Genomic DNA, 12,756 nt, shown 5'->3' with positions numbered 1-12,756 from the left:
GACGTTGCTCCAACATTACTTCTGCATAGGGTGTTTATCCAAAGGAATTTCTAGACATGGCGTGGCTATGTGGTAGAATACCTGACTGCCACGCAGAATGCTTGGGTTCGATTCCTCCTGGGATCCTAATCTTTATTCTTTCAATTCGTCGGGTCAACGCTGCCGATGTCGATTTATCTTAATGCTCTCGCATTTAAATTACCGATATCTGTTCTCGCCGTTCCTGGGTAGATAAAAACTGTCAATCACCTCTGGCGCATACCCGTATACATCGGCCCGTGGTAAACGGGTGTGTGCCACACGTGTCTGGAGGAAAGGGTTTGACGACGTACGCGACATGACCCGACAGTCATATTCGTCAAACCCTCTTAGCCTTCTATGCCAATTTTGGGTTACACGAAGTTAAGAGGCGATCAAGAGAGCAGCCAATCGTAGGCGGATAGATAGATAGATAGATAGATAGATAGATAGAGATAGATAGATAGATAGATAGATAGATAGATAGATAGATAGATACGCTCAAAGTGCCTTGGGTTCGCTAAGAAATGCTGCGCATTTTAAAAAAATATGCCAAATGTCGTCACGATATTTATTGCGTAACCGCAAGTGGGGCTGAGCCTTGCGCTCACTTGGTCCTGCGAAAAGTCTAGATCATGCATATATGGCCAGTAATGAGTTGAAGAAATCGAAGAGCGTTGTACTCTTGGATGGAGGTTAGAGACGTGCGTTGCTCGACCTCGCCGGGATGCGACAACAAATGTGGCCCATGATAGACACGCCAGCGCGTCGGAGCGTGCATTTCCGCACGATGTAATGACGTAACTGACGCCCAATGTAAATGGCAGCACGAGTGCCACTGCCGACGTTATGTCGAGCTCTAAACTATCCTTTAGACGTCACGCCAGCAGAACACGTGCCTCTTAAGCACCCGTCACGCATACGTCTACTCCTATTTACACAAAAACGTTGATCCGCCCCGTAACACCTGGCTCAAAGTCACACAATGGGCGATAGCCACTTTGCTACGGACTGTTTCGCATATTATAGATTTCCATGGCGCGCGTGATATCACTGCGCGTTGTGGCCGGCCAAAAAGACAAAAAATGATAAAAACTACGAATTACTAGTATTTTTCAAGAAATCTCAATTCTTTTTGCAAGTGGATTATGCGAAATGTTACTTTTGCTTTATGACATTATGTAACTGTTTTACAGAACATGTATCAGTACCTTGTGGAGGCTACAGTTACTACAGGCAGCGTTGTCTGAATTTTAAGACATTCACCAGTAACTATCACAAAGAGTTTTAAGGAACAAGCAGCATGGCTCAATCTTCGCGCATAAAACGAGGAAATTTCGCTTTTAAATGTTAAAAGCTTTTTTTTTCATTACCTTCTCTCTGTCTGTAATCTCATACCTTTCTCTTATTTTCTTCTCCTTTCCCCGTACAGGGTAGCGAACTGGATCCCTTTCCTGCTGACCATAGCCTTTCCTTGTACATACATGTCTTCTCGTTCTGTACAAAGCTGAGTAATTACATTTTGCTACATGGAATAAATAATTGAAATGTCAAGTAGTAGAGTGGTGATGGCGTCTCGATCTATATAGGCGTGCCCCCGAGGTTTAGCAGTGCCGTATGTCTTGGTTTGCCACTGCGATCTAAAATCGGTGTCCAACATGTAGGAAAACTCGTAGGAGAAAATTTTAGCGTTACTTCTGAGTGAAAGTGGCCGAAAGACTTCCGCTGACAACCCAATTTTTCAGGCAGTGAGGACATCGCAGGTTTCTGTACTTGTCATGTCGTCATTTCCGTTTTGATGAGAAAGAATTGCTTCTGCCTATGAACCTGAAGCTTGCTTAAGTGGAGTATGCTGCAACATCGCAGGAATCCCCTGGTATGATGTATATTCTTTGACAGTACCAAAGATAGATAGATAGATAGATAGATAGATAGATAGATAGATAGATAGATAGATAGATAGATAGATAGATAGATAGATAGATAGATAGATAGATAGATAGATAGATAGATAGATAGATAGATAGATAGATAGATAGATAGATAGATAGATAGATAGATACGTGCAAGGTCGCAGAAGTTCGCTAAAAATGCTTCGCAATAGAAGTAATACAGCAACGGTGAGACGACGTCTGACCGAGATGCGCCGAGATGGATTTATGTGCAGAACTTACAATGACTTGAGTTACTCTGAGAGACTCTTGCCAAGTAATGAATATGCAAATGCATTTTTTTTTCTTTTTTGCCTTTGTCACCACGTCATCCGTATTCATGGTGGTCTCCTGCATGCGGTGGTGAAACCTAGAGTTATGTACATAGGCTCCCTCCAGGGAGGCAAGAAAGTACGGCAACTCAAATGTAACCCACCTCACGAAAACGTGGTCGTATCGATGCCCTATTGTTGATTTTCTTGACCTCATTGTGGTTAAAAAGCACCCTCCCTGCCTAAAATTTGTTTCAGGCTGTCTATCAGCTACGCGTTTGGCCCTGATTTCTGATCGACATTAAGCGTTAGCGTGCGAATGGCATGAATACTGCTCGGGCGTGAGAGCAGCCACAAATAAAAAAAGAAAAAGGTGCTATGTACTCACCTTCATCTTGGCCGTCAGTTGCTGCTGGTCGCGCTGGATGTCGGCGTTACCAGGCGACGTGTGGCGCCACATCTTCCACCCGATGGACGAGTAGGTGAATGTCAGCACAAGCATGGGAGTCAGAAAGGTCACGGTGAAGATCACAGCCGTGTACACCTGCGGCAGGAAAGTCGAAAGCTGGCTTTCATCTTTCCCGTAGCCTCGCTAATATTGTAGGTATCGAAAAGAAAGTATAAATTTAAGGTTCACAGTAGATCAGGCGTTACACTGGCGCCATAGATTTCTATTTGAAGCATACAGGCAAAACGTGGATGGTGGCGCTTCACTTACTAGTACATTCCCGCATCAAAGCTGTATGAAGTCAAGCATTTCAAAATGTTAAAACAACTGTTCAAATTATGGCGCTTTATGGGCCAAAACTACGACCACATTATAAGTCAAGCCATATAGTGGTGGACGCCTGCATGATTTTGACCATGCATGCTGAGTCGAAAGGCACCACGTGACCATGGAATTCTGTCGTGCCAACTCGTGACTTAGCATGCAGTGCAACGCCATAGTGGACCACGGCGGGTCATTCGGAAATTGTCTCCGTGGTGCTTGATGATTACCAGCCAATAAAGGGTGACTACGCTGCATATAAAGCAAACAGTAAATGACATGTAACCAAATGCGTATCATACCACGCCACCTGCAACTGTATTAATTCTGTCCTCATCTTCCGCCGCTGAAGTTCAAATAAATCTGCTTTAGCTCGTTTAGTGCTACTTCTCAATGTAGGGTTACGGGCAGGTCTGAGCTCTTTACTAGTTATAATGAACACGTTTAAACACTTCAGAAAAAAAGTCACAGCTTCGCCGCAAGGGCGAAGCAATGAATGCGATAGCAAGAAACTAACTCTCAGTTTGAACAGCGCTCCTGTTGCAAAGGCGGCCAAAGCAGCGAAGGAAACTAGAGTGCTTCAAGTGTCGAGCTGTGACACTTGATAGTTCGCGCTCATCTTCTGTTTGTTCGTTTAGCGGCGTCCCTTGAGCTCGAGTGACTTTCGTACGCTCCGTAACATGAGCGCGGACATCACGGTGAAAGCGTGAAACATCCCTCTTCCCCTCAGCACGAGAAAACCGCGCGAGCAGACAGCGGAAGGGTAAGGTTCTCCCGGCGCAAATATAAGAAAAAGCGGGCGAGCTCGCCGACGACTTTTAAATCCACCCGTAGCGCTCCTAACGCCATCTCGCTGGTAATGAAGAAACGCTTATAAGCGCCTAGCGTCTCTGAGTCCCTCCAGCGGTAAATGATGTGTATGTAACGCTCGCCGTTAGCTACGTGGAGGATCTGCGTTTCGTGGCGTAGTGGATAGCGCCACTCGCTGCGGAGCAAGAGGTCCCTGGTTCGATTCCGCGCTTCGGAAGCAATTTTCTGAATTATTTTTCTTTGGGGCTTTTATATATATGTATACATACTTATACATATACGGTGCATGACGGGCGACGGCGACGGCGAAATTCAGCCGAGACTGTCTGTATAATTGCGATCGCAATAAAAATTACACCATCTCCCGCTAAAGGGGACGATGAGGCGATGCGAAGCCGGAGCACTTGCACGATCGCGTTCCGTTGGCGTTCGCTGGACATGCTACCGCCCTCGCGTCGTGGAACGCGAAGAGGAAGACTACGCGCGTCGTGTCTTCCCTCTAGCCTGGCCGTCAATTCTCACAGGGCGTGCGGAGAACGTCGACAGGCGCGCGAGAGAGAGGCAGCGTAGGAGAGAAGAGAGAGGGGGAGGGGACGCGCATGCGCTGGCCCTCATCGCGGCGCTGCGCAGGAGAGAATTTCGGCATGTCGAGCCCGCATTTCAGAGGAGCCAACCGAGGCAAGCGCTGGACTGAACGCGCGCAGCGCTCTGCCATTTGAAGGAGAGGGGACTAGAGGAGGAGAGTAGCGTATGCGCCGCGAGAGCAGAAGCGAGAACGCAGGAGAAGCGCACAGGCAGGTGCTGGTAGAGAAGTGGAAAGAGTAACGAGCAGCAGTTGGAGAGAGGGAAGGCGGAGAGTCGCGCATGCGTAGTGTGAGTGCGGACTACGACGCGGTGTGCGGATGACCACGCCGTGTTACATACCCCCGAGCAAGAGATACTTCGCATCTACAACGCAAATGCTTAGCCCAACGAAAGAATCCACTTGAATCAAGTTTGTTAAAATGAATAGTGTTCTGTCAAGAATAGCAAACAAATGTCGGATATGCACCCGAGAATTAAAAGAAAAACAGTACAAACCGGCAAACTTAATAACTATGATGCATCGCATGAGAAGAACCTCATACAAAACAGAAGCCTTTTACATTGTGGCAGGCGACGGCGGGTGCCTTTCGATGGGGACGAAATGCAAGAACGTAGATGTACAGTCGCGCTCAATATGACTTGCAACACAGGAACGCATAGCTTCACGAGCTTAAAGGTTGCGCATGGCTTCAACTTGTCACCATTTCCACAAGTAAATTACATTTTTTTATTTGTGATCATTCCCAATTGAGAGAACAGTGTTTTTTGTAGAAACAGGGACTATTAGAAGCCATGTGTGATATTGGAGCGCGTGAGGCTACGCGCTCCCGTGTTGCAACTCATATTGAGCACGACTGTACTTATATTTAGGTTCACGTTAAAGAATCCCAGGTGATCAAAATTATTTCGGAGTCCCGCGCCACGGTGTGTCTCATAATCATACTGTAGGTTTGGCAAGCAAAAACACATCATTACGTTACATTGCTTTATGTAAAACTTCTTCATGGAAAACTCCTATATGCGCAAACTTCTATATGCGCAACAACTTCACGCGAAACTTCATTATGGAAAACTTCTGTATGCGCAAACTTCTATATGCCCAACTTCTTCATGCGAAAACTTCATTATGGAAAACTTCCATACGCGCATAACTCCTTCCTCTCCCCAACATCACCCTTCATCACTCCTTTTTCCGCTCTCCCCTTTCTTTTATGCAGAGTAGCAGGCTAGAGCGCACTAACTTAGCGCACTACCTTCCAATAAATTATCTCTCTCTCTGTCTCAAATAAGGTTTCTTAGAAGCTTTAATGTTCCTTGCTTGCACACTTCACAGCGTTCGTAATACATCTATTCGCTCCTCCTCCAACGTCCTCTTTGAAGGCCACGGTGTTATGATACATTTTCTTTTTAAACTAGGGCGCACTACACTGCAGTCGTAATGCTTCCTTACTTTTTTAGTTGCGAACTTACTAAACTTTTGTAAAACAAATTTCCCAGGCGCGAATCGCTGATCTGCTTCAAGTGGTCGTACGTACAGTCGTCGGCAAGCTTAACTCGAACGCTCCGCAGCGTGGCCTGGACTGGTTTGACTGATGCCAGCCGCGAAGCGCTGGGCGCTGTTGCCGAGATAATTCCTCGGTATGCTTGGATAGTATGTCGGCATGCATTGGTAACATCTCGGCAACAGAACCCAACGCTGCACAGCGCTGGCGTCAATCAAACCGTTTCAGGACACGCTGCGGAGCGTTCGAGTTATGCCTGCTGACCGACTGTACATTTTAGTCAAGCTTGCGCAAATACGCCCGTAAAATGATATCGCAACAAGGGGCAAATATATAGACTACCAATTCTTTTTATGATATGATTTTCGCAGCAATGCTTCTAGCTTAATACTTACCACAGCAAGTGCACAACTCCTGGCGTCCCTTTGTCACTCCCACCGTTCTGTCTGCGGTACTCCATCGCCCCATTTATTTTTTTCTCTTTTTTATTTGTTTGTGCACAAGCTTACTGTTCCGCTCCTCCACCATACAGGGGGTAAGGGGGGGGGGGGGAGAGGGCGAGGGGGGCGTGAGCACGGCGTATATAAAAAAACTGCTAAGTAAGGCACGTGCTGCCCTGACGAAAACTTGTGCCCTTGTCGAAACGTTGGCAACAGCGAGACTCCGTTTGGTTTTTGGACGTTAAACCCCAACAATTATTAATATATTAGCGAGACTCCGTTCGAAGTTAAATTGTGACAAATTAACTTGAACATTAGATCATGAGAATAACCCCCCTTCCCGAATAGAGGAAATGGGGGCAAGCGAAGCTTGGCTTGGGCGTGCCTGACGCTCTGCTTTTCTTTCTTTCTTTCTTTCTTTCTTTCTTTCTTTCTTTCTTTCTTTCTTTCTTTCTTTCTTTCTTTCTTTCTTTCTTTCTTTCTTTCTTTCTTTCTTTCTTGCTTTCTTTCTTTCTTTCTTTCTGTATAGGTAGCCGCTGTTCCCGGAACGCTGTTTTCGGGCGGAAGCGGCGTGGCGTCCTTCATGTTCTTTTCAGCGTTCGTCAGTCTGCAGAACGGCCCAATGAAAGGGCCATCACGCGGTCATGCAGACGCGGTTTTCTTGAAATATGTTATTCCTGAGATCGACCTTTTAGTCTGTCAACACAAAATATCACAATGAGGCGCCCACAACAAGTGTACTGCTTCCCAATTGTTTCTTTTTTTGTTGTTGTTGTTGCGTCTTCAGCAGAGCGCATTCATATGCTTCAGTTCAATTCACATTGGGCAAGCATGGGTGCATGACCCAATGTTCAAGGCACTCGCTTTGGGACCGTGGGGACCCGGGTTGAAAGGCCAGCCCCGGAAAGAAAATTTATTTTGTTTTATTTATTATTTCTTTGGTAGCTGTGGGTGAAGAGTGTTTTTCTTTTTTTGAAAACCACCAGCTGCACAGGTCAGACAATATAAGCTTCGCTTGAAAAAAGAAGCAAAGTTTCGCCGCAAGGGCGAAGCAATGAATGGGATAGCAACAAAATGTAATGTTGTACAATTTGATGTTACGATTAGGACGGGTTAATCGCAGAAATTCTGGTGTTGGCGTCGGCGTCGTTGGTTGAGAGCGAAAAATCGGCGTTGTCCGTGATAGAAAATTCAGTTTAGATGCAAATAATTAAATAATAAAAAATATTCGCTCGGAGTGACGATCGAAAACTGGGCCTTCTGTGTGGCAAGCAGGTGCTCTACCAGGGAACCGTGCCGGTGCTTGAAACTGCTTCGTAAAGAAATGCTATAAGATTGTCATGCTGTGGGAGGAGTCTCCTTAACCTTTCGAGGGTCAAAGACGTACTAGATGTACGTCATTCGCTGACAGCCACAAGACGGTCACGGACGTACATGTACGTCATTCCTGTATGTTGAAAACGCGCGCCTTTTTCGATCATTTCTCTTGCTTGGCATGTGCTGCCACACTGCGGGAATACGTGTAATTTTTTTTTCTTGCACTCGCGTCTCTTCGTTTTTTTTATGCCTTACTACAGCGGTGCGCCGGCTAGTTTCAGTTTCGTTCTTCGGTCTGCTCCCGCTTGTTGCGCCCGCAAAACTGATGGCTTTCCGGTTTAGAATATTTCAAAAGGTGACCGATTTTGTTAGACTCTCGTTTACTGCTCCCCGATACGCGATTACACCTGTTTCCGTGCAGGCGCTGGCTGACACAAACGATGCCGCTGTGGTTGCGTTTCCTGTTTCGGGGACTCACAAACGTCTCGTTGGCGATAACCCAAATGATTAAGATAGGTTTCGGACTTGTTTTTGCTTTCCGGACGCGCTCACAACCACATAGTTTTCTTCAGCGCCTTCACCCGCGCACTTTGCTTGCGCTATAGAAGTGCGCGCCCGTTTCTGTGCCGCAAGTGAGTCTAGCGGCGATTCCTCCAAATCGCCTCTCGACTGCCGAATCAGAATCTGATTCAGTGAATGTCAGCCCGTCATAGGAGGAGTTACTTACGAGTTAAGACTCAGATATTGATGAGTGAGCGACATTTTAAAAGCGCGCGCGGTGAGACTATGCTAAGTGGATCGAAAGTGGCTTTTCTCCCTCCGAGTTTCCACTTAACGCGCCTTCATGCGCTTATTTTTGTACGTCTGTGAACTACACACACGTTTATTTCAACACATGATTTCTTAACAGTCGTACATGTTTTTTTGAGCTTAGAATGAGCTTAGAATGTAGAACCGTTTTTATTAATTTTTTCTTCGAAGTTGACAGCGCGTTACGAGGAATCCCATGGGGATAAGCAGAGGAATGATTCTAGTCTTGCTGTAATTAATTAGCCTGCACCTAAATGAACCTTAACACTTGGATTTTTGTACTTCTTCACATAAATATGGCTGCCACGGTCATAAATCGAATACGTGACGTCGTCTTTAGCAGAAGCTCACAACCATTACGCCACCGCAACAGACGAAGCACCCAATAATTTTATTATCGTGTTAATGAAAGTATTTACTTCAATGTGATAATATGTAAGTTCCAGCAAAGAAACGCAACAACCAATACAACACAGCTTATAGGCAGCCATGAAATCTTTTTTTTATCTGAAACTGTATATTCTTACGCAACTTTTCTGTTATAAACGAAGCTCTTTAGGGAACGCTGAAATTGCTTCATAACATCGTCTCCCTTGAATCTGCCTCGAGATATAACTCAAGAGCAGGCACGTAGCCAGGCTTTTCTTTCGGGGGAGGGGGGGGGGGGGGGGCAAGGTCTAATTGTTCGAAACAGTCTTTCCATGGCAAAAAGAAAAAAAAATTGCCCGGGAATATAAAAAACTGGACGAATTTCGTCCAGAATTTCGTCCAGCAGACGAATTTCGCCCCCCCCCCCCTTGCCTACGTGCATGCTCAAGAGCACCAGTTAATGAGCGTCTAGTTAAATCCATTTTCTCATGGTACACGATCGCGCCTTCTCAAACTAGGAGACTTTGCGTCAAGTTAACGAGAAACGCGCGCATGAAAATGAGCTGTCGCTAACATGATCAAAGAAACGCGACCACTTATCTTGGGATTGCGTTGCTCGATGTATTTCGCAGTTTCGAGAGAGATCGAAGAGTCCATATTAAGTGCTCACCTCTTCATTTAAGCTGGTAATTATACTGCGTTGTTTTATTTATTTACTACATACTGCAGACCCTCAGGTCCAGGCACGTGGGTAATTTCATATATCACAAAGATAAGGCAAAAAGCGATGAATAAGGCAAAACAGCGACATAGGAAACTAGTAATATGCAATACCAACTAGCCCACATTGCCATCCTCATAGAAAACTGTTTTGACCTTAGTGCGAATATCAGAAATATCCGTACAAAAAGCGACATAAGAAACCGTTTTGAGATTATTGTCTGTAACGGATATAATAAAGAGTACATATATATCAGTAATGAAATATTTTTTTCAGATGGCTGTAGTAAGGTGAATTACATCAAAATTAATACAAAACAACAAAACAACAACGGGATTATGTTCTCTATTTAGGGTAATAATAACGCTACAATAACAGGGAGGTGAAAGTTGAAATGGTGAAAGAGTGCTACGTTAGTGTGGAAGGAGAGACTACGGGGAAGGTGGAACAGACACTAAGAAGACGCCTGAATTATTTCGTTCTAACCTGAGACCGTGCGTGGAAAGTATGAATACTTAAAAGCGTCAGTTCTAGAGAAGGTGTTAAAGCGTTAGCCTGATGGTGCCTTGTGGATCTGGTTAATAAAAGTGATACATACAGAGATGGGTCTACATAAAATTTCCGTTAAGAAGCAGAGAAAGTAAGTCAATTGCGATCTGTTTTTGATGCGGGCTAAGAAGGGAATTATGTCATTGGCTTTCATTTATTTTAGACGGAGAGTAAGTTCGTGAAAACTGATTTAAAAAATCACGCCATATCGACGAAGTGAATGATGATTGAGGAGCTGGCTCGGAGATAATCGGGTAAACCATGAATGCTCCGTACAATTCCTCTACCGTCATATAAAGATGTCACACGTTGTAATAGTAGCGATTGTGGTCAGGTTTTTGTCGAACGCAGATGCCACTTACACCGGCGACAGATGCAAGCTCCGGTGCGCTGACTTGCCTATCATTAGCAGCGTTAGTCGACGCATTCTTGCGGGGTGGAGCAACGCTAGACTAAGAATGGCCGACGTACAGTGCTACATATGCAGAAGAGTACTCAACCACTGATCTCCACTAGGAGGAGCTGGATGGCGCATCGAGCACGCGGGCGTGAAGCCACCGGAAGCTGCCGTTTTTGTCCTGGAAGAGAGCTTTTCTCTTCTTTTTTAAAAGAAATACCTGCCTGTAGCACAGTAAACTGTACGAATCGACCGGAAAAGTCGTCAGGGAAGACATTTCACGCGTAAGTACCTCAAAGTTGCATTACTTTTTACACATTTTGTACGTTGCAGCACTCCGCCGTATTCGGATGGTGTCGGCACGGCGTCTGTCATCTTTCGTGTAGCGTTCGTCGGCGTCTAAAGTGAGGCGTAATCGCAGAATTTGAAAAAATAAAAAAGAAAAGCGATCATAACAACAGCTGCCACCCGAGAATATTTGAATTGCGCGACCGTGACGGACAGAAGACGCCAACTTCCGGGACAAACAGGGGATCTTCCGGTGGCTTCACAAGCGCCCGCTTCGCAGAGCGGGGATGCGCCGTCCAGCCTTTTTAATGGAGGTCAGTGTACTCAACTGGGCTGCCTGGTTCATAATAAGCCCGAAGAAACAGTGTAACAACGGTAGGGACGTAGCAAAGACCACAGACATCAACGCTGGGCCTGTCGTCTTTACTGCGTCCTGCGGTTTCGCTGTTTCTTACTTTTCGTAACACTCACGTAATACTTATTATATTGTCACAAGAGCGTACAGCCAGCACTATACTACTGTAGCTAACATTGTGCGGAACACATCAACATGAGGCAACATCAGGCGACGGTTAACCAAAATTATCTAGTGCATGCCATCACTCTACACAAATTGAGGGCCAACATTATTTAGTGCTAGCCAAAAGTTAGGCTAGCCGGCAGCTAGTCACCACTAGTCAAAGTAGCATGCATCTGTCAACACTTGTCGGCAGCGAAGTTAACCACCACAAACCAACTTTAGTAAACACTAGCCAACACTAGCCAGCACTTGGTCAACATAAGCCAGCGGTAGTCAATACTATCAGCCAGTACTATAAGACATTAACTGAGAGTTCGCCAAAACCATCCAGTGATAACGAACATTAAGTCATCGCTAACCACCTCTAGTAAATAACTAGCCGAAATTATCCCATGAAAGTAAGCATTACCCGACACTAGCCAAAATTAGCACGCACTAGCAACACTATAGCGAACAGTTAGCCAGCACTAGGCAACATTAGCAAGCTCTAGACACCTTTAGCAGACAGCAGCCACCCCTTAGTCAATATTAGTACGTGCTAACAAAGAGTTCGACAAGGCTAGGCACCATTAACCAACGCTAGCCAAGAGTTGTGGGACCAATATTCGTGTTATGCGAGTCAGTACATGTCGCGGCATGTATGTCATGTCATGCATATTAAGATGTCCCAGCTAAAGGAAAGAGTACAGTGACATATTGTAACTTCTATACGTGCCATACATAGCATGCCATTCATGCGATGTCATGTCATTAACGTCCGAACACGTACATTCATTACCGCATGTTTGTCATGCGTGCATGCATATTCTGGTGTACACCATGTTAATGAAACGAGCACAACCTTTACAACGGGTGCACCGTATTAATTGCGTCATTCTTGTCACAATATGGATGGCATGCTTGCCATGCCATCAATGTCATGGCCGGTCATTCTTGTTTGTCGTAAACACACGTCACGTAATGCATATTCTGATATACATAAGAACGTTATTAGACGACCACCACGGCATCACTATGACATCTTGTCCTTTATGTTTCATGTCATTGATAACATCAGTGTCATCTCAAAGAAAATCTGTTAAGACATTATTGAATTTTTTACGGGGTAGAGGTTTATTAGACAAACTATAATGCTCGCATTCCTCATCTTTCCGCATTTTTTAAAGCATGAAATGCTTTTAACTCCCGTTGTCGGCGGCCGTCAAGTGGCTTTGAGCCAAATGCCGGCGCCGTCTTCCGGGTACTTCAAACGAGACATCCGGGGAGCTCACCGAGAACATCCGGGCATCGTGGAGAGACCTCAACAAGACATCGGGCCAATCGGCTCAAAAGTTTTAAAAAGTGCCTTCTTTGGCCTACAGCCCTTTTTACTGGACCGCATTATACACCCCAGCTGCGGTCCAAACAAATTAAAAATTTATTGCTTCAGAGTACTTCTTAGCGTTTGTGCTTAATATC

The 12,756-nt window shown here is 45.3% G+C and overlaps 1 protein-coding gene across 1 annotated transcript in view; it reads right to left on the bottom strand.

Moving 5' to 3' along the window:
- Positions 1 to 12,756, bottom strand: part of LOC119386302 (RYamide receptor) — an 82,281-nt gene that overhangs the window by 61,286 nt on the left and 8,239 nt on the right. Inside the window, exon 2 of the mRNA XM_049415371.1 lies at positions 2,610 to 2,765. Within this exon, the coding sequence (XP_049271328.1) occupies positions 2,610 to 2,765 (156 nt within the window). The remainder of the gene's footprint in view (positions 1 to 2,609; positions 2,766 to 12,756) is intronic.

The sequence above is a fragment of the Rhipicephalus sanguineus genome, chromosome 1 (assembly GCF_013339695.2).
Source record: "Rhipicephalus sanguineus isolate Rsan-2018 chromosome 1, BIME_Rsan_1.4, whole genome shotgun sequence".
Lineage (NCBI taxonomy): Eukaryota > Metazoa > Arthropoda > Arachnida > Ixodida > Ixodidae > Rhipicephalus > Rhipicephalus sanguineus.
This window is presented reverse-complemented; position numbering and strand designations above follow the sequence as displayed.